At 34.9% G+C, this 25,553-nt stretch overlaps 1 protein-coding gene across 19 annotated transcripts in view; it reads left to right on the top strand.

Annotated features, from left to right (window-relative positions):
- LOC112133162 (cytosolic carboxypeptidase 3-like) overlaps window positions 1–25,553 on the top strand; it is a 191,264-nt gene that overhangs the window by 7,644 nt on the left and 158,067 nt on the right. For 15 of the 19 annotated variants that reach the window (XR_008524404.2, XR_008524401.2, XR_008524397.2 and 12 more), the window contains 2 exons: window positions 1,002–1,106; window positions 1,949–2,095. Coding sequence is in view for 1 of the 19 variants with exons in the window: in XM_063723357.1 (XP_063579427.1) it covers window positions 1,051–1,106; window positions 1,949–2,095; window positions 13,783–13,963 (384 nt within the window). In the remaining 18 variants the exon portion in view is untranslated. The other 4 variants (XR_010139640.1, XR_010139642.1, XR_010139648.1 and 1 more) reach the window with 3 other exon arrangements.

The following is a 25,553-nucleotide window of genomic DNA, read 5'->3' as shown; positions in this document are numbered from 1 at the left end:
ATTTAAATGGCATATATTGCAAATAAAAATATAGCTATAATTTAAGGGTTGTCTGAATCCATATTCCCCAAGAGATAATTTCTTTTAGCTTCTGATAGGCTGATAGGCTAGGGAGACCAGCAATTCCATTTAATTTTGATCTAACCAGGAAATAACATTATGCAAGGATGAACTTCAGTCCTTCTAAGGACAAGTCAAATTCCATTTCCCATGTACTCCTGGCATATATCCCTCAGGAATCCTGACTGAATGACTGGGATGTTTCTAGACACTTCCTTGTTGAAGCATTGAACTTAGTTTGTACCATTCTTCTCTTTGGCTTCATGAGTCGACCAAAAGCTCTTAGCAGTTTCTCAGCCTATCAGACACTGTATTACTCTGTTCTTGCATTACTATAAAGAAATACCTGAGACTAGGTAGTTCGTGAAGAAAAGAGGTTTAATTGGCTCACGGTTCTGCAGGCTGTACAGGAAGCATGGTGCAGTCACCTGCTTAGCTTCTGGGGAGGCCTCAGGAAGCTTTTATTCATGGCAGAATGTGAAGTAGGAGCAAGCGTCTCACATGGCACAGCTTGAGCAAAAGGTTCCGAAGGTTCCGGGGGAGCGTACCACACACTTTTAAACAACCAGATCTCGTGAAAACTCACTCACTGTCACAAGGACATCACCAAGCCATGAGGGATCCTCACCCATGGACCACATATCTCTCACCGGACCCCACCTCCAACATTGAGGATTACAATTCAACATAAGATTTGAGTGGGGACACAGATCCAAATTATAGGAGATACCATTTTAAAAGTCAGCAACTACCTCAAGGGAAAAACATAAACATAATGATAAGAAAGCTAGATTAAATTTCCAAAGTATAACAATATAATACCTGAGATTAAAAATTTACTGCAGAGACTAAACTATAGACACAACAGAATAAAAGACCCAACAAAAGATATCCTTCAAAAATGTGTTTCTGTGTCTTTGACCATATTTCTCTTTTTTCAGTGTCCAGGGACATCTAGATGATAGAAGTTCCTTCAGATGGGTCCCTGGTATGAGGGTGTCCTGTATCAGACTGCCTATTGAAGTTCAACCTGCGGTTCAAGACAGGTATGATCCTTTGATGTTGAAGTCACTGAGATTGGGAGTTAGTTTGCTTTTGTGTTTGTTTTTGCTTTTTACTGCAGCTTGTTCAATACTATCAGAACTAATTAAAACATTTTAATTTTGGGAAATCTTTAAATATAATTTTCCTTATAGTTTCTCAAATTAAATGGGAAAGTAGATGGTTTATATAAATATATGTGGAAAATATATGATAGCTTTCATCACACATTCATATTTTAAAAATCTTAGTAAAGCAGGACTAGGAGAAAGTTATTTAATATTTTGAAAGGTCCTAATAACACTTCTAATAAACATTTTAAATAAAATTTGTAGTTTAGAACAGTTTTAGATTTTAAGAAAAAATTATGAAGATGGTATGGAGAGTATGCCCCAGTTTCCCATATTACTAATATATTACATCAGTGTGGTACATTTGTACAAATAATGAACCAATATTGACATGTTGTTATGAACCAAAGTCCATTCTTTTTTTGTTTGGTTGGTTGGTTTTTTGAGACGGAGTCTGGCTCTGTCACTCCAGGCTGGAGTGCAGCTCACTGCAAGCTCTGCCTCCTGAGTTCACGCCATTCTCCTGCCTCAGCCTCCCAAGTAGCTGGGACTACAGGCGTCCGCCACCACGCCCAGCTAATTTTTTTTTTTGTATTTTTAGTAGAGACAGGGTTTCACCCTGTTAGCCAGGATGGTCTCGATCTCCTGACCTCGTGATCCACCTGCCTCAGCTTCCCAAAGTACTGGGATTACAGGCTTGAGCCACCGCGCCCGGCCCCCTAAAGTCCATTCTTAACTCAGATTTCCTTGTTACCTTGTGCCCTTTTCTGTTCCAGGATCTCATTCAGAATACTACTTTCATTCAGGCTGGAGTGCAGTGGAACGACCTTAGCTGTCTGCAACTTCCGCCTCCTGGGCTCAAGCGATTCTCCTGCCTCAGGCTCTGGAGTAGCTGGGACTACAGGCATGCGCCACAACACCAGGTAATTTTTGTATTTTTAGTAAAGACAGGGTTTTACTATGTTGGCCAGACTGGTCTCGAACTCCTGACCTCAAGTGATCCACCCGCCTCGGCCTCCCAAAGTGCTGGGATTATAGACATGAGCCACCATGCCAGGCCGATCTTGATAGTTTTAATGAGTATTGGTCAGACATTTTGTAGAATATCTCTGTATTGGAATCTAGTTCATGTTTTTTTCATAATAGATAGGATTTTCTATTCTTGGGAGAAAAAACATTGATATATACTGTCCCATTTTCATCACCTCAGAGCACAAGCCAAGGCTAATAACATCTTCATCTTAGAAGTGTTTCTTTCACTTGCTTTCTGTATATCACACTCGCTGATTTTTTTTGTATGACTCTGGTAATACTTTATCAGTTTTGTTAAATCCAATTTTCACCAATTTCATAATTTTGGAGCATCTAATGGATCATTTTTTAAGCTTTTATCTATACTTCTTCAGTGATTTCTTCTGGTTTCACAATTTCAATTGCCATCTGCATACTGATGACAAGTAAATTTATATCTCTGATTCAGATTTGTCCACTAAACTTGATAACACTATATATAACTGCATACTTGATATCTTTACTTGGAACATCTCAAAGTTGAAATGCTCAAAATAGAACTGCTTATTATTCCAGTAGAACCTGTTTCACCCACACACTCTTCCTTATCATTGTACTTGATCATTCTAGCCCATCCGGGGAAAAAAACACAATCAATCAGAAAAACTTAATTTATTCTTCAACTATTTTATTTGAATTCCACATCTGAAACATCAACAAAATTGGTTTTAATTACTTAATTTTTTCCAAAATATAGATAGAGCATGAAAATTTCCCACTATCACACATGCTCCCAGTATTCTCCAAGGCACCATCAGCTTTCACCCGGGTAACAGTGATAGCCTCCTTTCTCACACAGGTTACGGTGACAGCCTCCGGCTGTTATTATTGCCTTCCACAGAGTCTCACTGAAACACAGCAGCCAAAGTGATTCTTTTTTTTTTTTTTTCTTCTTTTTTTTTTATTATTATACTTTAAGTTTTAGGGTACAGGTGCACAATGTACAGGTTAGTTACATATGTATACATGTGCCATGCTGGTGTGCTGCACCCATTAACTCGTCATTTAGCATTAGGTATATCTCCTAATGCTATCTCTTCCCCCTCCCCCCACCCCACAACAGTCCCCAGAGTGTGATGTTCCCCTTCCTGTGTCCATGTGTTCTCATTGTTCAATTCCCATCTATGAGTGAGAACATGCGGTGTTTGGTTTTTTGTCCTTATGATAGTTTACTGAGAATGATGATTTCCAATTTCATCCATGTCCCTACAAAGGACATGAACTCATCATTTTTTATGGCTGCATAGTAGTCCATGGTGTATATATGCCACATTTTCTTAATCCAGTCTATCATTGTTGGACATTGTTTCAACATGTCAATGAGATCGAGTCACTGCTCTGCTAAATACTCTCCAGTGGCTCCTGATCTGATTCACAGGAAAGGCAGTGGTTTTCAATGGCCTAATATTTTCTGCACAATCCAAGTTCCAGTCAAAACTCTGAGCCCATCAACCACACTGTCACGACACACTACTTCCAGTTACTCAAATATGCCAGTGTGCTCATGGCTCAGGGTATTACTACTGTTCCCTCTTTTTGAAACACTGTGCCCAAGTGTCATTGTCTCAATTCCTATCCTGGTTTCTTAAACTTAAGAGGAAAAAAATAAGGAAACTCCCTTATGTCCTCCTCAGACTAGTGATCATATTTTAGTTTCCCTGGCCTGTCTCTTCTGCTAATATGCCATTTTCTGAACTTACTTATGTTTACCCTCTTTATCTTCCTATTAATAATAGATAATGAGTTTATGAGATCATGAGTCTCTCAGTTCTTACAGCTACTGTAATACACTATATAGTTTTTGACACACTGTGGGAACTTTATAAAGGTTTTGTGAATTAACTAGTTAATGAAAGACAAAAAAATTAAATAGCCTGGACCCCTGGAAGCTTTGACAGCAGCAAGAAAACAGCATCCTCTTCAGATTTTAAGTATTTTAGTGTTAACTATTTAAATCAGCTAAATAATACAATAATAGAATCTATTTTGTTTCTAATTAGAGTCATGACTGAAAGCACTGCTATTCCCTAAAGGGGAAATTCCCTCATTTGCAGAAATAACAAAAGACTAAAAAATATAATTATGTAAGAATCCTAAAGTAATAAAATACATGGATAGAAGAATCAATTTGTAGGCAACATTTTTTAAAAAATATATACACTAGTAAACCAATATGACCTTTAAAAAGTTAACAAAGAAAATAAGTAAGCACTGAACTTCATTTGATGAGTAACATGGCTGGCCTCTAAAAAGTCATCTTTATTATGAGAACAGCAACTGAAAATACCTCAGCAAAGAAATCTCAGGGGATTCTTCCACCAAAGATAGTGGAAACAACCTATTTGGGCCGGGGTTTGGACATGACTAGTTCAAAGTCAGTGAACTGTGGGTGGCATGCAGAAAATAGAGACATTTTTTTGAGAGAAGGTTATAAAAGTTATTCCAAAGAGAGATGTACCTGTCATTGATTTCTTATACTCTAGTACAACAGAAATGAAAGAGTACAGTTTCTCTGTGGAAGATGAAAAACAGGAGCTTTCAAGCTGGTCCTTTTACCATTTCTAAAATCCTTCATGAGTAACTGTAATTATCATTGTATTTCTCTTGTTAAAGGGTATTCCGTGAAAGAAACTATTAAAAATTATGAGAATCAGTGCTACTGTTATCTGTCATTTTTCCATCTTGTGGACAGTAAGATCTTAATCTTAGAAGACAAGATCTGGAAGTCATTTTACTTGAACTTTAAAATAAACAAACCTATTTATCTATTTTGCCCAATTCTAATGGTGACATTGTATCACACCGTTTGTTAGAGATAAATGAATCTCAATTATCCTGTGAAACTTAAAGACATATATAAAATTAAACAGCAACACCAATTCTGATTGCAATTTATTTAAATAATTGTATTATTTACAAATGCATTCACTTACCTACCCACATAGATATTTATTTTTTTAAATTGCCCTCAAGAACAAGATATGTTGAGTATCCATTTCAACACACAGACGATTTTATATATCCTTCATGGTTTATTGTAAAAAAAAAAGTACTGGTTAAAAAAAAAGTGGGGAAGTTAATTGTCTCTATTTCTTAGAGATATTAAAGGTAAAATGCATACCCCTTGACTCAGTGTGCTTTGATTTTAAGTCTTGATTATGGGTGGATAGTCTATATAATAAATCCTGTTGGCAATTTCATGTCTGTTTTCCACATCATTGCACACAGATAAACACAAAGCAAAATATACGACCAATAACCGTGAGCCAGTTCTTCAAATGTTGACTCTGATCATCTCTCAGAATAAAATTTTATAAATGTTGAAAGTGGAAATATATACAAATAAAATTAGGCCCTTTTATTTGTTACAGGCATACTTTAAATAAAGTTGAACATATTTTCATCAAATTGGGAAGATATATTTTGGATATGTAGTTTCTGTAGTGCAAACAAAATTCTTTGGGTACACACTCAAAGGGTAACACCTCCCACCAAGAAAAACAGAAACCTCTTACCATTAAGAAACCTCTGTGAATGCAAATCAGGAGAGATGAACCATTTGTTATATGTACCATGGAGAGGGGTTTCAAATAACACTTTATAATTTAAGAGTTATACAAGTGCCTGTTCTAAAAAACAAGTGCTGTTTTATGATTGAGCTACTTCTCACAAGGGCGAGTCTGTATAGCAAGCCCTCATGTACTAGATTCAGGGAGTTAGATAATTATGCCTCATGATTCACAAGAAAAATAGAGTCTATCTAAAATAAGGTTTTAAAAAGATGAAAGTTTAGTTTGTGTGCATGATTTAAATGTAAAACAATTTTTTTAACTTCTAGAAAATAGATAATCCCTAAAGATCCTATTGTCCCAGTATATTTTCAGGGTCCAATATTTTAGGTGCATTCTAATTTTACCTATATTAATACATTTATCTCTATAGGACTATAGTGTTTTGAGATACACACACACATTATGTATCCATTTTAAATAGTCATTGAAAAAGGCTATGTTAACATGTAATTTCTTTACATCATCTGGTTAATTAAGGTGTAATTCCATCGTGGCATGTACTCTTTCTCTAAGTTGTATGGTGCTGATAAATTACTTGCTGACTAACAAGTAATTCACAGCAATACAAATACCATATCTTTATACTGTTTACATGAAATATCTCTGTTTGTCCTTTCTTCCCTCAACATTTCAACAGGCTATATATATATATTTTATATATATATATATTTTTTTTTTTGAGACGGAGTCTCATACTGTCACCTGGGCGGGAATGCAATGGCATAATCTCGGTCAACTGCAACCTCCATCTCCCGGGTTCAAGAGATTCTCCTGCCTCAGCCTCCCAAGTAGCTGGGATTACAGGTGCGCACCACCACACCCGGCTAATATTTTGTATTTTTAGTAGAGATGGGGTTTCACTGTGTTGACCAGACTTGTCTGGAACTCCTGACCTCGTGATCCACCCACCTTGGCTCCCCAAAGTGCTGGGATTACAGGCGTGAGCCACTGCCCCCGGCCTCAACAGGCTATGTTTTAAATGGAGTAATCCAACGATAAGAGGGGAGAAAAAAAAGTTCAGTTTAGATTCCAGATGTAAGAATCAGTGTTTAGATCCACTTCTCCAAAGTGCTACTTAAGTCAAATAAGAAGCAAATATATCTTCGAGGTCAAAAATAAAAGAAAAAATATATGTTGTGTGAATTGAAGGAGATTCTGATGAAATTCAAGCATTTCATTCCTGGCATATTAGTTTACTAGGGCTGTTGAAACAAAATCTCATCAACTGGGTGGTTTAAACAACAGAAATTTATTTCCTCACATTTCCTTAGGCTAGAAGACAGGGATGACAATGTTGGTAGGGTTGGTTTCTTCTGAAGCCTTTCTTTGTGGTTTGTAGATGGCAATCTTCTCTCTGGGTCTTCAGAGGACCTTCCTTCTGTATCTGTTATCTGTCTATATCGAAATATTCTCTCCTTATGAGGACATCAGTCATGAAGGATTAGGACTTAACCCTAAGGACCTCATTTTAACTTAATTATCTCTTTATAGACCCTATCTGTAAATACAGTCATATCTGGGGTACTGAGGGTTGGGACTTGTATTAGCCTGTTTTCATACTGCTATAAAGAACTGCCCAAGACTAAGTAATTTATAAAGGAAAGAAGTTTAATTGACTCAGAGTTCAGTATGGCTGGAGAGGCCTCAGGAAACACACAATCATGGCAGAAGGCAAACGGGTTTTTTGATGTATTACTAGGTCCTGGTAAATACAAAACACATAGGACACCAAACGACCATGGAGCTAGATTTGATCATTAAAATCTGGTCCTGATTGACCCATGGTGGTATGCAGAATAGTGCCCCACCCACTCACCCAAAGATGTTCATGCCGTAACTTTGGTACCTGTGAATGTTTTTCCTTATGTAGATAAAGGGATTTCACATATATGGTTTCAATTACAGAACTTGAGATGGGAACACTATCCTAAAATATCTTAGTGGGCCCAATCTAATCACGAGTTCCCAAAAGTGCAGGGCCTTTCCAGGCTGTGGCCAGAATGACATATTATGTTGGAACAATGGTCAGTGAGTTGTGACCTCAGTGCACTGAGGATGGAGAAGATGGTCAGGAGCAAGAAAACATGGGAGGCCTCTGAAAGCCAGAAAAGGCAAGAGAACAAATGATCCTTTATAGCCTTCAGATAGAATGCAGCCCTGATGACAGCTTGATTTTAACTCTTTTCGGAATTCTGACCTGCCAAAATGTAAGATATCACATTTGTTTTGTTTTATGCTACTGACTTTGTAGTACTTTGTTATGGCAACAGTGAAAATTAAAGAAAAATTTTCATATGAGGATGGAGTGCTGCTGTACCAAATACCTAAAATTGTATAAGTAATTCTGAAATTGGCAATAAGTAGAGGCTGGGTGAATTTTGAGAAGGACAGAGAAAGCACAGATTGCCTTAAATATCTGTTAGTAGAAACATGGATGTTAACAATTCTACCAGTGAGTACTCAGGCGGAAGTGAGGAACATGGTAAGGGCAACATAAATCTTCTTAGAGAATACAGTCAGCCCTGCATATCCAAGGAATCCACATCCATAATTCAACCAACACCAGATTTAAAATATTTTTAAAAAGTTAAAAATAACAATACAACAATAAAAATAATACAAATAAAATAATACAGTATAACAACTATTTACATAGCATTTACATTGTATCAAGTATTATAAGTAGTCTAGAGATGATTACTGTATACAGGAAGATATGCATAGGTTACATGCAAATACTACACCATTTTATGTAGAGTACTTGAGCATTAACAGATTTAAGTATCTGTGTGGGGTCCTGGAACCAATCCCCTGCTATGACTGAGGAACAACACTACCTAAATTTTTGTGAACAAAATATGAGTAAAAGTACAAACATTAAAGTCACTGTTGGCGAGGGCTTAGAGAAAGAAAAAGAGGAACATGCAACTAGAAATTGGAACAAAAAGGATTGTTGTTTCATAATGGCAGAAAGCTTAGTGTAATTGTGTCCTGCAGTCATTTGAAAACCAAAACTTGTAAATGGCAAAAATGAACAGTAAGCTGAGAAAATTTTTGAGGAAAGTGTTGAAGGTACAGCCTGGTTTCTTTATGCCACTTATAGTAAAATGCAAAAGTAAAGAGATAAATTAAGGGATGAACTGTTTAATTAAAAGAAACACTGCACTCCAGCCTGGGTGGCAGAGCGAGACTCTGTCTCAAGAGAAAAAAAAAAGAAAGAAAGAAAAGAAAAGAAAAAAAAAGAAACCAAGGCTGGAAGATTTGGGAAATTATCAGTCTATCCATATTGCAAAATATGCTACATTTCACTGTCATGAAAGGTGCTTTAGAAGAAAAAGCCAAGGATGTGGCTGTAAAACTCTGCTAATACATCAGAAAGATTAAAAGTTTAAAGTATTCAGGCACATAAAGCCTCTTTAATATGATACAGAATGTGATTATTCCATCCTCTCAATAAAATTACAGAGCATCTAGGGAGTTTAAGGGTGTTGTCCTTCAGCCATTTCAGCAAGAGCCAATAATGCATATGGAATTATACCACATTGTATGCATATATCAAACTATCACAAATACCCCATAAATATGTACAAATGTTATGTATCAATGAACAAACAACAAAAAAGTGTGTTATTTAGGCCAGTTAGTTTCTGGGGATTTCTTATGACAATAGAAAGCTACTATGTTCACCGAGTCATAAGGTTGGATGTGACCAACAATAACCCAACTCATCAAGGCTCATATAGTTTCCTTCTTATGGAAGAAGTACACCCACTGGGATTAAGCACAAGCAGGATCAGAGTGCACAAGAAAGCTACATGAATAGATATCCCTCACTGCTCTGTCACCCACCACTATTCTTCTCAGCTTGCAACCGTAACTCTATAGAAAATCTGTACAGCTAGCTGAAGGAGGAGCTTTGGTTCACATGTGGGTTAGCTTTGTAGGTGGTGTAAGATAAAAAGTGAAATGCGTCTGTACTATGCAAGCACTACAGAGGTTGCCTTTAAACACAACCATAAGAGAAAATGCTCTCAATGCCTAGAGCTTCAGGCAGTGCACCTGATCTGTCACTATGGGTGAAAAGATGAGTTATTTGATGTTATTATATATAGCTTATGCACCATGGTTAATTTCCTGACCAGCTGGTCAAATGTGAAAGATAAAGGTTGTAAGATCAGAAATAATGAGTTCTAGTGACAGAGGCATGTAAATGGACACATGGCAGTAGACACAAAGTGTGGTGATTTTTATCGGATATTAGTACTCCCTATCGGACATCTTCCATGTTTAGGAAGAGGCCCTAAACAACAAAGTAGCTAAAAAGGTCTGGCCTGTTATCTTTAGCCAGTTTTTTACACTAGCCATGGCAAAATTGCCACATGAGTGCATAAACATAGTGGCTGCAGTGGTAGAGACAGAGGCTGCTCATCGGCACAGCATAATAGACTCCTACTTACCAAGCCTAATCTAGCTACTGTCACATTGAAATGTCCAACCTGCCAGCCACAGACGACAAAGTGAGTGCATAACAGAACATCATTGTTTAAGGAGACCAGCTGGCCACTTGGTTGCAAGTTGATTATATCCCATCTAGAAGGACTAGCTGTTACACACATACTTCAGCTATAATACGATATTATCTTAAAAATGTAATCCTGAAAAAGAATAGTTAAACAAAATGAAGTCTGGAATACATCTCTATAAAGATAAATTCAGTTTACTTAGAGAAAATAATAATACAAGTTTTATGGTAATGTACAAATAAAAATAAATCCATGTTTTCTCATAAGGGTAAGAGAATGGGAAACAAAACATGGAGAAAAGATACATTAAAAAAAGTTGATCAAGTATCAATGATAGCGTGGCATGAAGAGTGGAGGGTGATTAACTCAACGCTTTGCATATATGGTTCAAATTAATGTTTAAAAATGGTATGTCTAACTAAAATTTAAAATTAACATTTGATCTTTTATGTATATATTTCTTGTTGGATCAAATTACAGAATAAAAAGGCAAATACACTAATGATTTAAGACATAAAGAACTAGGAAATGCAGCCAGGTGCTGTGGCTCATGTCTGTAATCCCAGCACTTTGAGAGGTGGAGACAGGTGCACAGGGGAGCCTATTTTTTGTAGAGATGGGTTGTTGCCATGTTGCCTAGGCTGGCTTGAGCTCCTGGGCAACAGGAGCTATCTTAAAAATATACTTCTGAGTAAAAGAATAGTTAAACAAAATAAAGTCTCTACAAAAAAAAATGAAGTCTCTACAAAACACCATCTCTGCAAAAAATACAAAAAAATATTAGCCAGGCCTCATGGTGCATGCCTATATTCCTGGAAGGATTCCTTGAGCCTCGGAGGTCAGGGCTGCAGTGAGCTGTGATGACACCACTCACTCCATCCTGGCTGACAGAGAGATGTGTCTCAGAAAGAAGGAAGGAAGGAAGGAAGGGAAGGGAAAATGATTTTTTTTAAATCACAAAGCCTAATTTTTATAGCTCTAGGTTTATTAATTTATTTCATGAGGTCACATTAAATATCATAACTATATCTGTTCATTAATTTTGAAATCTCACTTATTAAAAGGATAATTATTCATTTAAAGTGGTATTTCCTCAAAGGTTTGTAAAGATTAAATGAATTATTATGTAAAGTATTTAGAAAAGGATAAGCTATGAAAACCATATAGAAGTGTTAGTTATTAGTGCACTAAAGCACAGTAAATTATAAAACAAATATAAAGTGGACATCTAAAGAAAACAAATGACTTGTATTTATTTTATTGCAAAAATAAATTTATTCATGTTTTTAGCTTACAAAAGCATACATAGTTTTTAGTAGTGTATATTTTTGTTATGAAAATAGCTTCCCTGCTTTGTGATAGATATTGCTTGGATTGGATATGTAGTATCTTTCTACTAAGTATTTTTAATATGTATGCTAAATCATCAGCATTAAACCAAGAGTGATTGTCTTTCAAAATCGGGCATGTCATCCATACCCCAATTTACAATAACCTTCAACTCCTTGACTCCCACCCTAAAGGGTCTCCATCCATATGAGAAGATTTAGCCATATAAACCCTAAAAGGTCTCCATCCATATGAGAAGATTTTGCCATATAATTTGTCATTCACATTAGAGCACTTTTGAGAATCCATAAATATACCTTGAAAAAGACGTAGTCCATGACTATCCCCATTAGAATAGGTCCTACAGTCACAAATATAGGCATAGAGTACACATTCTTTCCTGAGAATGACCCTATAAATCTACATTAGTTAGCATCACTTTCTTGTAAACGCTATGCTCTGAGAAATTAGAGCTTGACTCCACTTTGAATCCTTGCTTTTCTCTCCAGTTTTAATGCCACCACATTAATATGGGTGATCACTGCCACAGCCCCTAACTGTTCCTGCTTCTTTCCCCCTTCTTCCCACTGCGTTATCCACACAACGGCAAAATCACACAAGTCAAGAGATCCTGTCACTGCCCATTAAACATGCCTCAAAGACTTCATTTGCCTTAAAACAAAATCCAAAACTCTTAATCATGTTTTACAAAGCCTCACATGACCTGGTCCTTGACTATGCCTCCGGTGTGAATCTCATTTGGAAGGCATTATTTACCTTTCTTCTTTAAATCCCTTCAACTCACCAGCCTGTTGTCAAACTCAGAATCTATAGGACACCAAAGAGAAAACAGAAGGAAGTGCATAACAAGCATGAGACTTTAATGTGTCTGTCTTGCTCAGGCAGATGAAGAAGGCAATAAATCAGTAAGGCTATAGAGGAACCGAAAAGTACATGCAATATGGTACTTTTATCTCTGAGTTCCAATACTAAGGAATAGAGTTTATTTTCAAAAATGCATACAACATTTATAAAACCTAACCACACATTAAAACAAGGACAATCTTAACTCAAAATATAAACCATTAATTATACACACATGTTAATTTGGCCACAATGAAATTAAGTCAAAAATTAATAGTAATATCAAAAAACAAATTGCCTCTTCTACCAGGAAACATAAAACAACCACCTCTACAAAATTCGATTTAAAAATATATGGGGTCAAAGGTGAAATATACACAGAAATTTAAGAATTGTTATAAATTCACAATGATATCTTGATGTATCAAACTCTATACTATATAACCAAAGCTATGTTCAGAGAAAAGTTCATAGCCTTAACACAGCTATCAATAAATCATAAATGAAATTGACACCTGCTTCCAAAAAGATAAAACTAAAAAAAGAAACAACCTAAAATAAAGAACATCAAAAAAATCAATAGAGATACAAGCCAAACTTAGTGTGTTAGAAAAAAAATAACAAAATAAATAAAGTATGCCTTGAAAAACAGCAAAAATACAGCATTAAATAACCTGATTTTTTAAAAAAGAGAATACACAAATACCAAAACAATAAATGAAGACAATTTATTAAAAATCATTTTTGCAAATATATTTTGAAACCTGAATCACATTGGTAATTTTACAAGAAAATAAACTGTGTAGAAGTGGCATATCAAAAGTAAGTGAAGAGGCAGTTTTTAGCATGGTAACGAAGAAATTGACCTTAGTTGAGTTAAGAAAATTTAAATTACTACTTTCCTTAGAAAATAGAGAGATTACTCAAGGGAAAACAAAGGCCCTTTACAAAAATTTCCCAGATCTATACGAATTCACAGGGGGCTTTTAGAAATAGAGAGTCCTAAATTTATTTTAAACAATTCCCAAGGACAGAAAAAAAAATTCTGTATTCTGTTTTCAAAAAGAAAAACTTTAAGGAAACTTCTGAAGTAATTTTTAAAAAGAAGGTGGGAAAATGACTTCAAGACCTGAAAAAGATGATACAGTATATTACAATTACAGGCCAATTTCACTTATGAATAGAAATAAAAAATTTAAATACAGAATTATTAAATAGAGTTCAACAGCACATTTTTACTTTGTATTGTAGGAAAAAACTTCTAGGGGAATTGGATGTGAAAAGTATCCCTGGTCCTATGATCACAAAGGTTTGCAGCAAGGTCAAGACACAGAAGCAACAAATGCTTCCAGCCTCAGCAACTGGTGCCCCATCTTCTGCATGGGGATACCCATTATTCCAAGCCTCTATTCGGGGGAAAGTGAGAAAGTGATAGATGATGGTGGCACTCAGGGTGCAGGGAACAAAGGGGACTAGACAGACAGAAAATACACATTGGGGTTACAAACTACAATTCTGCAGAGGTCCTTTTCCTTAGACACAACCTAGAAAATGGCAATGAAAAAGATAAGGAAAATTAAAGAGATGAAATCCAAGATCATTAGAAAGCTTTACATACTGATACAGACACCCTAAAATCACAGGATACAAAGGGAGAAAAGCAATAATCGACCAGCTAAGACTCAACTAAGCAGGACAGCAAAGTAAAATCAGGCTCAAGTGCTAACTTCTGGCAGGCAGATCAGATAATCTGAATTATTGGTATTGTGTTTGTGGTATAGGGCGGATTGTCTGATTGATTGTAACTTGTGTAATTCTCCTTTTGGTAATTAGATTGAGTTTTGTTTTTTTTTTTTAGGTTTTTTTTCTCAATACCACCTCTTAAGATTTTAAAAATTGTGTCATATCTGATTAAGTAAAAATTTTCAATAACTGCATTTGTAAATTGCAAATAAAAATTAATGTAACTTTAAACAGTCAATAAACTATAAATGCCTCTTAATAAAAGTACTATATAATTGTTTTTAAAAATTCTGTGGCTGTCATATAGATGAATGTTTGATCGTGTTTTTTAAAGAAACAAGAAAGTTGAATCAATTGCTCAATGCAGCTATAGCCTTGAAATGACAATGTATTACGTTTTTTCTTTTACTAAAAGGGATCTCCTCATGATAATTATTATCCCCAAACTTCCCTTAGAGTCTTTATTTTTTATTTTGTTTTTATTTTTGGGACAGAGTCTCGCTCTGTCACCCAGGCTGGAGTGCAGTGGTGTGATCTTGGCTCACTGCAGCCTTCGCCTTCCAGGTTCAAGCAATCCTCGTGCCTCAGCCTCCCAAGTAGCTGGGAATGCAGGTGCCTGCCACCTCATCCAGGTAATTTTTGTATTTTTAGTAGGGACAGGGTTTCATCATGTTGGCCCGGCTGGTCTTGAACTCCTGACCTCAGGTGATCTGCCCAAAATGCTGGGATTACAGGCATGAGCCACCATACTCGGCCTCTTTAGGGTCTTTAAAGAGAGTGGCATAGATAGTTATGGCAAGTCAACTTTTTTCACCACTTGACTTAGGAAACAACTTTATATATCATCAAAAAACCTGATTTGTTGAAATGTACAGGCTGCTTCTCATCTTAGAATCATTGGATTACCTTGTTATTCATAGTTCTCCCTTAATTGTAGAAATCTTATACTCTCTTAATACCACCAGTGGAATCATGAAAGCATCTAAAAGTAAATGGCTACACATCCTGTGCTTGCTCACCTATTCTGCATTACTTGTCTGCAGTAGGGAACCTAGGAGAGTAGTATCTGAGCATGTTTCCTGAGCACTGAAATGCTTATTTTGAGGGTTTTCTTCCTCTCTGAATCCTGGAAATAATGTATGGATAACTTCCATTGTTGTCATGAACACTTCCTTTCCTTGTTTCCTTTCAATAGAAGTCTTCCTTATACTGAAATTCTTCTGTGCTTTGGGAAGTCATTCACTTTCTTTAACCCACAATCACCATATTCTAAGTGTGCTTTGGTCTTAGTCAATTCTTGGCACACTGACAATTTTTTATACAAAATATCACCATCCAGAATCCAATTTATTTTCAACATATATAACTGTGATTATTATGAATTGGTGAATAAGAGATTATAAGAAATTGTTTAATCTGTAGTTGATTACAAATTATCAATCCATCTCAAATAAGCATAACTTTCTTATGAAATTCAAAAAGAAAATCAGAGGATAAAGCATATTTTTATAACTGGCATGTTAATCATTTTATTATCAAAATATAAATATTTTAAATGAAAAAAACTCTGTTTGCAAACTTTGCCACCGTATATAAACCAGTCCACACACATGAAATTTATTTTTTATGAACATATGTATATTTTATATATGTACATTTATCTTAATAAATATATAAAGCCACATTTGCAGCCTTATTATAAATAAATTTGGAAGATAAAGTCTGTAAGAATAGTCATTAAAGTTATCATGTTAAAGTTCTGCTTTCATCAAATGTCATGATATAAGATATATAACTCAGATTAGATTTAAAAATTACTATTTCTAAAATTTTTAAACAAACGCAAATTAACTGTGGAAAACTATGAACACACAAACACACACACATACATATGTGCATATACACACATACTTGGGAAAATCACATCTCTCCCACTATAAAAAAAACTGTCTTTTTTACAGGTAGATTTCTGCATTTAAGAATCGATGGAAATTTTGTTCTCACCTCCTGACAGGCTTTTAAAATCATAACACATGGTAATTTTTTATGTCAACAGTAAAACTGCAAAGAAAATAAGAAGCAAAAAAAGATGAAAGAGTTTCTTCTTAGGCCAAGTATTTCTACCTGCCTGAGAGGAAAGTTGATAAATCATATAATTAGGTGTTGTTTATGCCTTATTAATTAGATGTTAAACAAAGTCTCAGTTTATATTTTCATCCTACACAAATCTGGAAGAACAGGACAGTTTGATATCATAATATACTAACAATATCAAAAATATTAAACTATACCAATAGAATAAAACAACTAATACACCTCAAACTATTCAAATTCTTCTAAATTTCTTTTCTTAGAATTTGTTTCTATTTTCTTTTTTTTTCTTTAAGTAGGAAACCAGGTGAAACAGCATGTCCTTAATGAAGTGTGTGTCTAAAACCATTCAGTTTCTGTTTCTAAGCATGATAGAGCAACAGAGACCAGACTTGTCTTAAAGCTTTAAAAAAAAAGTAGACAAATTTATTACACAAAAAAATTACAGATAGAGTGCGAAAGCAATGCAGGACTGTGTTCTCTGAGTGTTGGGAGGTGGTAATTAAGCAAAGTCCTAAAATTAACTTCTGCTTGTGGATCACTCATAAACAGTTTTCAGAATGCTGTACGGTGGGGGAAACTCAAACCAAGCCTGGGGTTCTCTCTGGATTAAGGAGACAGATATCTGAGATTAGGGAGAGTAAGGCAGTCAGTATTTTTGAAGCAGAGTACTAGAGAACAGGGCAGTGAACAGAAACTCTAGAGAACTGCAGGGGACGCCGTTGAGTGCTCAGAGAAGGCCTGAAGAAGCGACACTTGGGCATAAATCTAAATGTGAAGAAAGCAGGATTCTTAAGATCAAAGAAAGAACATTTGAAGCTTATGGATGAACAAGAGTGAAAATCTAACATAGAAAAATCTGGAATATCTGAGGTTAAAAAATTACAAAACTATCATAGGCAGTAAAGAAAAGATTGATAAGAAATGGATCAAGTAAGCAGGGGACAGATGTTGCAGGACTTTCAGTCTTGGTTATAGTTTTCAATTTTGTTACAAATGTCTTGATAAACTATCGAAGGAGACTGATGTCATCTACTCTGTACTTGAAAATAATCACACTGACTGTCCAATAGTGGATGCATTGCAGTAGCGCAAGAGTAATGACTGTGAGATGAGTTAGAGTTTTAGGTAGTCCTGATGAAGTCTTATGATGGTGGTTGTAGAGAAGCTGAAGAAAAGTAGTAATCATCGAAATATGTTTTGGCAGTAAAGTCGAAATGTTTACTGATGGTATACAAAGAAAAGGGAGGAATTTAAAATAATTCCTAGATTTTTGTCTGATTCAAAAAAATAGATTTTGTTGACATACAGTAAGATGAGAAAGGCTTTCAGATAGCTAAGATTTATCACCAATTGGAAGGTGTCTAAATTAGGAGTAGCAATCTAGGAGATATCAGTATGTAGTTGGTGATTAGATACACAGAAAAGAGTGAGTTCATATAGAAAGAGAATAGAAAGTGAAAACAGAAGACTGTCAAAGTAAGACCCCTGGAATACTCTAATATTTTTAAAGGAAGTCTGCAAATAAGGCTGAGAAAGACAGACAGTGAGATCAAGGGGAATTTTAGAAAATGGTATTTCCCCAAAACAAAAAATACATGGTAAATACTAATAAGGAAGAAGATCAAGTCTATCACAACTAAAGCTACTGAATGGTAGAGTAAAAGAAAAAGAGAAATTAATCAACACTTTTTGATCACCTTAATTACTAGCAATACGGTGGGGTTGTAGAGACAAACATACAACCAGAATAAAATGAGAAAAGCATAGCCATGAACAAGCAGAAAATACAAAAGAATGAGTTTAGACTAGTATGTCCGAAAAAGGTGAAAAGCATGGAATAAATTTATCTTTAAATGTTAGTTACATTTTCCAATAATTTCCAATATTTTAACATGTTAGTTACTTTATTTCTTATAATATTGTTTTTAGCTTCCAGACACCTTTTAAATTGTGGCACCTCTAAATTTAAAACCAACATTTCAGTTGTTTATTGAAAAAGAATGTAATAGATATACTATATGTGTACTGTTTAGAGATTTTGGGGGCTTTCTGTAGCATATCTACTTTCAGATACCCTGCATTTTGAGAAGTTACTCTGTAAAGCAGACAAGAAACTTTTGGATCGGGCAGCATTTGGATCAGATATGGAAATGAAAGAACTTTCTTCTTGAATTTTTTACATCATTTTTATTTTTTATCCCCAAGTGGATAAAATAACTGCGCTTGAATTCATTCCTTAAGGATACAGATAGTAATATAGAGAAAAAGAGTTATATTGCCAGAACTTAATTCGAAAGGCAAGAGTAAAAGGAAAAAGGGGTATTAGTGAGGGAGGGCTTAGCTCTTAAAGGAAACAGGGAAGTATCCTCCACTTTAACATGAAGAAAATATATGGTCACAAATTTAGTTAGGTTGATAAAACTGATAGTGGGTTAATTAGATACTTCTCTATATGGTCACAAATTTAGCTAGGTTGATAAAACTGATAATGGGTTAATTAGATACTTCTCTCAATATCACATCAATATTCTTATGACCTTTATGTTGGTGTCGCCATATGAGAGGGAGTGGAAGTAAGTAAGGATTTGACTCAGGAAATTATGGGTGTGCTACCTGAGACAGAGTATGATGCTTAATATTGAATGTCATCTTGATTGGATTGAAGGATGCAAAGTATTGTTTCTGGGTGTGTCTGTAAGGGTATTGCCAAAGGAGATTAACATTTGAGTCAATGGACTGGGAAAGGCAGATCAACCCTCAATATGAGTGGGCACCATCCAATCAGCTACCAGCATGGCTAGAATAAAGCAGGCAGAAGAGTTGGAGAGATTAGACTGGCTTAGCCTCCCAGCCGACATCTTTCTCCCGTGCTGGATGCTTCCTGACCTCGAACATCGAACTCCAAGTTTTTAGGCTTTGGGATTCGGATTGGCTTCCTTGCTCCTCAGCTTGCAGATGGACTATTGAGGGACCTTGTGATCATGTGAGTTAATACTATTTAATAAACTCCCCTGTATATATATATATATATTCCATTAATTTGATCCCTCTAGAGAACTCTGACTAATACAGGAGGAATTGGTTTATGTATAGGGAAGAATGGTAGTATTGACTGGCATTATTGAGTTTGTATTTGATATTTGTGACCACTAATTAGAAGGATTTCAGTCATCACTCTTGCATAGTTTTTTTTTCCTACAATATTCAAACATATAGATCCAGGAAAATGATACAAAGGTAACTTAGTAAAGCCATAATTGGAGTTTTTTAAGGCAAGTAATTTGGAAAGCAAAGGTAAACGAGTTAAGGGAACTCAACAAGAACATTAAGTTGTTGAAACATTGAAGTTACATGTAGAAGAAGGAAAGTGATTAGTAGACTAAAACATAATATGAACAAGAAAATAAAATAAATTTTGATAAGTCAGATAATTCTTGGTTAAGACAAAACACAGCATGTGAACTGATAGATGGAGATGGTGAATAGGGAGTGGGATGTTTGAAAATGGGTTTAGATTTTTGTGATGACAAATTCTGGTGCCAGACTATGGAAATGGTGGCTGAGGTAAAATTAAAAATAAAAAAAAAAGAAGAAGAAAAGAAAAAAAAATCACTGTTGGAGCTAAAGAGTATATGAACAGGGGGATCAGAGTTTTGGGTGTATCTAACATTTACCTGGATACTCAAACAGCCAACAAAGAATAGGCAGACAAGTGAGGAGGAAGACAATGAGTCAAGTGATGAAAAAAATGGGAGGAGTGGGCTGGGCGTCAGTAGTAACAGCAACTAGGAAGAAGTGGGAGTCTGACTGCATATATATCATAGAGCTTGAACTTCTGAGGAAGTACAAAGAAGAGTTTGATCAGCATCAGCACACAAGGAGTACATTGACCTTGCATAAGTGGAGGGTGGCAGAAAAAAACAGCCTGCACTTGTAAGGTCTTTGGAGAAAATCAGTGTTAATAGGAGCCATCCAGGTTTCACAGAGCAAGAAGATAAAGGAAACCTGCAGAGAAAACAGTGTATTGATCACCGCATAAACGCTGCTATTTCGAGGTTGAAATATTTTTGTAGGGCCATATATTTGACAAGTAATCTCAATGCTTATTAAGTATACTTTATTAAATCCACACTAATCGCTCTTTTTCATTCCAATAAAGGTTCCTCACTATTGATTAAAAATAATTACTTACATAAATAACTAAATAAACTGATTGTTTCCTGAATTACCTAGTCAGTTGAGAGAATTTCCAGAAGGAGTTGTTATAAAACAAGTTGGTAATTAGTATAATTCTCATGTAACATAACCAGAATGAATTTTGTACTGGATGTTTCATACATGAAAGTAAAATCTAGGCAAGAGAACCAGAATGCTATAACCATACAAGCCATCATATAAGAAAGCACATCTATTCAGTGTAGAAAACTCATAATGGGAATACTTTAAGTCTGCCCATTTCCAAGCCAACATTCCACTCTGCCTTCAGGAGCCCAGTCTGTTATCAGCAGGCTATCCTCTGTAAGTTTATTTCATGTGCTTCATTTGAATGAAAGTCGTTTTTTACTCACCTTCTCCAGTTTTTCTCTTCCCATCATCTATTAAGCCCTCTCTAGGACACTGAAGAAATGCTTATTGCCAAACCCGGTTTTCAACTCTCTTCCACATCCAACTATATAGCTCTTCATTGAGAGATCAGTTGGCAAAGATGACCACTCCATTCGTAAAATGCTTTCTTTGCTTGGCCTCCAGTATATCACCCTCTTTTTAATTCTACATCTAGATCTGTGGCTATTATTCCTCAATCTCTTTTACAAATTCTTCCTCATCTTTCTGAACTTAAATGTTGGACTTCCTTCCACTGTTTATTTTCTAAGTCATTTTGTCTAATCTCTAGTTTTACATATCCTAATATTCATATGCCTGTATCCAATAGCTACTCAACATCACCACTTGTACATACATATAATAAGCAGCTTCAATTTAATATTTTCCAAAGAGAATAATTGATATTCTTACAAAATAAATAAATTGTGCCCATCTTATTGCCTTCCTCATCTTAGTAAATAGTAATTCATTTTTTCTAGTTTCTCAGGCAATAAATCTTTATTACACACCTTGTATCCAATCTACCAATAACTTTTTTTTGGACATATCTACATATTACATACAGAATCCTACCATAATATTCTCTAATGTTCAGTTTCTAGCCATCGTTACTTCTAACTATTAAAATAATAGTGACATAAAATGGTATCCTCAAGAATTTGTTGTCCCTTAATACAACTTTACTTTCAATACAAGGCTTATCACTAAGTCTTGTATCTTACATCTTAGTATCTTACCTCTTACGTCTTAGTAACTTGTATGTTACAACTTAGTATTTTACATCTTAGTATCTTACCTTATCTTACATCTTAGTAACTTATATCTTAGTATCTTGCCTTATCTTGATAAGTATCTTGTATTTCAGCAGAGGTCTGAGGGAAGTAAAGCAGCAAGCCATGACTATCTTGACTATATAACCATCCCTTTTTTTGTGGTTGTTGTTGTTACTCAGGAGTAAATTATGAGAGCACGGTTTCAAAGGACATTTTGTGAAAAGGTGGTATGTCTCAGAAGGATCCATAGCCAAGGTTCTTATCCCTGGTAAGGATATTCCTTCCTTACTTACTTAGTCATTACTTACTAACTTAGTCACTATTCCCTGAATATGGTATATATTGCATCATTATAATCGTGGGTTTTGGAGAATTTGATGCAATGAGTTAGTAAATGCAAAAACACGTACAGTTCTTGATTCATATTAACTAAATTGAGTGTTGCCATAAGAGCTGTTCTATTTTCATTAAAGCAACTATTTACGTATATATTTTGTGAATATAATTGTGTTTTAAAGAATGAACAACTGGAATTCAGGATCAGAATTTATAAGATACATTCATCAAAGCTGTCATTGCATTTGATGCTGCCTCACAGCAGGACAAGCAAGTTGAAGAACTACATTGAATTTCTATTGAGTTATTGCTATCATTGTATAGTTATCCCCAGGATGACACAATTCCATTATAGCAGGCATTCAGAATAGACCGGTGTATTCAGTTAATGTAACCTTATAAATTTATTAAATGCCAAAATGAAGGCTCTTGTTTTTCCAGTGTGTTTATCAAACAATGAGTTCATATTGTTGGCTCTAAAAATCTTGCTTTAAAGTAATTAAAAGCAGTACTTATGTCACCCAAAGGCAATTGCTGCTTATTTATTTATTGTTTTATAATTTACCTTCATTAGTTCAGAGTGATGGGGCTAACTGTAGAACAAGTTTCAGGTTATGACTACTGACCATTTGAACTCACATATTCAATGAAGTGCAAATTTCCACATTTAAATAGTATACCCATTTAAAAGTTATTAAGAGAAGTTGTGTAGACCACAAACAAAAGAAAAGCACACAACTAAATTTCGTCAAACTTATTTTCAGCTTTTTTTTTTTTTTTATATTCTGTGGGTACATGGGCAGGCTTGTTACATGGATAAACTATGAAACGATGAAGTTTGGACTTCTAGTGAACACATCAAAAAAAATATGAACATTGTACCAAATAGGTAATTTTTCAACACTCACTCTATGCTCACCCTCCACTGTTTTGGAATCACCATGTTTATCATTGCCACCTTTATGCCCATGTGTACCCATTGTTTATTTCCCACATATAAGTGAGAATATACAATATGTAATTTTTTTTGCTTTTGAGTTATTTCACTTAGGATAATGGCCTCCAGCTCAATATATGTTGCTGTAAAAGACATAATTTCATTCTTTTTTATGGCTGCATAGTATTCTAGGGTGTATATACTATACCACACTTTATCCAATTATTTGTTGATGGATAATTAGATTGATTCCATGTTTTTACTATTGTGAATAGTGTCATAATAAACATACGAGTGTAGGTGTATTTTTTATATAATAATCCATTTCCCTTGGGTAGATCCTCAATAGTGGAATTGCTAGGTTGAATGCTGGCTCTATTTTTAGTTCTTTGAGAAATGTCTATGTTGTTTTTCATAGAGTTTGCACTAATCTACATTTCCAACAACAGTGGGTAAGTATTTTCTTTCTTCTGCATTCTCATCAACATCTGTTGTTTATTGACTATTAAATAAAAGTCATTCTGACTGGTAGAAAATGGTATCTCATTGTGCTTTAACTTGGATTTCTCTAGTGTTTTGTGATATTGAGCCTTTTTTAGTATGTTTGTTTTGTTGGCTGGCCACTGTATGTCTTTTGAGAAATGTCTGTTCATGTCCTTTGCCCACCTTTTAATGGGATTATATGTTTTTACCTTGTAGAGTTGTTTGAGTTGCTTATGGATTCTGAATATTAGTCCTTTGTTGTATGCATGGTTTGCAAATACTTTCTCCCATTCTGTAGGTTGTCTCTTTATACTGCTGATTATTTATTTTGTTCTGCAGGAGCTTTTTAGTTCAATTAAGTCCCGTTTGTCCTTTCCTGTCTTTGTTGTATTTTCTTTTGAAATCAGTCATAAATTCTTTGCTTAGGTCATGTTCAGAAGAGTTTCCCTAGGTTTTCCTCCAGGATTTTTATTGTTTTAGGCCTTACATTTAAGTCTTTAATTCATTTTGAGTTAATTTTTGTATATAATGACAGATAGGAGTCCGCTTCATTCTTCTCCACTCTCACTACTCCTATTAACATAGTCCTGGAAGTCCTAGCCAGAGAAACCAGGCAAGAGACAAAAATAAAACACATCCAAATTGAAAGAAAGAAAGCAAATTATCTCTCTTTGCTGATGACATGATCTTATATCTAGAAAACCTTAAAGATTCCTCTGAAAGACTACTAGACTTGATCAATGACTTCAGTAAGGTTTCAGGATATAATACCAGTGAACAAAAATGTAGTAGAGTTGCTCTAAACCAATAGCATTCAAGCTGAGATCCAAATCAAGAACTCAATCTCATTTATAATGGCCACAAAAATGAATAATTAAATAAATAAAAATACCTGGGAATACATTTAACTAAAAATATGAAAGATCTCCATAAAAGAACTACAATGCACCGATGAAATACATAATAATGACACAAATAAATGGAGAAATATCCCATGCTCATGGATTGGAAAATCAATATCATTAAAATGTCCATATTGTTCAAAGCAATCTACCCATTCAATGCAATTCCTATCAAATTACCAACATCAGTTTTCACAGAATTAGGAGTAACCAACTGCAAAATCGTATGGAGCCAAAAAAAAGCCCAAAAGCCAGATTAATTCTAAGCAAAAAGAACAAAGCTGGAGGCATTGCGTTAGTTGAGGTATCACATTACCATTTTTTTGCAAGCACAGATCAAGTCTATAGTAACCAAAACAGCATGGTTTGAGAACAAAAATAGATACATAGATAAATGGAACAGAATAGAGACCCCAGAAATAAAGCCATATCTCTACAACCAACTGATCTGTGGGAAAACTGACAAAAATAAACAATGGGGAAAGGACATCCTATACAATATATGGTGTTGGGAAAATTGAATAGTGATATGCATAAGAATGAAGCTGGACCCCTGTCTCTCACCATACTTTTTAATATCTTTTAGGGGAAAAAAAAAACCAACCAACAAACTGAGCCTGAAACTGATAACACAGATACGTACAGCATCATATTTAAGTAACCAATCTAAATTATTGCAGTGGAGATGTTTTATTGGTCAGAGTAACTAACCCTTTATTCAGAGTCATCTGATACTATGTCTATATATGCATAAAACGAGATCAAAAAGTCATCTACGAATGTGTACCTGTATCTCTGTGTGTCTATATTGTATCTTGGAAAATTAATGTCGTTCTGAAATTTTAGCTTTGGCAATCACTAAATAAAGGTCCATCTGAAAGTTAAAATAAATGGACACTCCCCAACTAACTTCAGGAAATTAGAGATACATTTAGATGTATATATTGTTTTGCAAACCAGATATTAATTTTCAAAAAGTTTATACACAGATATGTGTGAATATAAAAATACTAAAATACTGACTATTGATACTTCATCTTATCTAAATATTAACTGAAGAGAACAATTTTTTTGTTCTTTAAACACACATGAACTAAGTACCTATAAACTCTGTAATTAGAGAGTTTCTGGGTATTCAATAAAAATATG

Source organism: Pongo abelii, chromosome 3 (assembly GCF_028885655.2).
Source record: "Pongo abelii isolate AG06213 chromosome 3, NHGRI_mPonAbe1-v2.0_pri, whole genome shotgun sequence".
Classification (NCBI taxonomy): Eukaryota; Metazoa; Chordata; class Mammalia; order Primates; family Hominidae; genus Pongo; species Pongo abelii.
The sequence above is the reverse complement of the archived record's forward strand: the minus strand, read 5'-3'. Positions and strand labels throughout refer to the sequence as shown.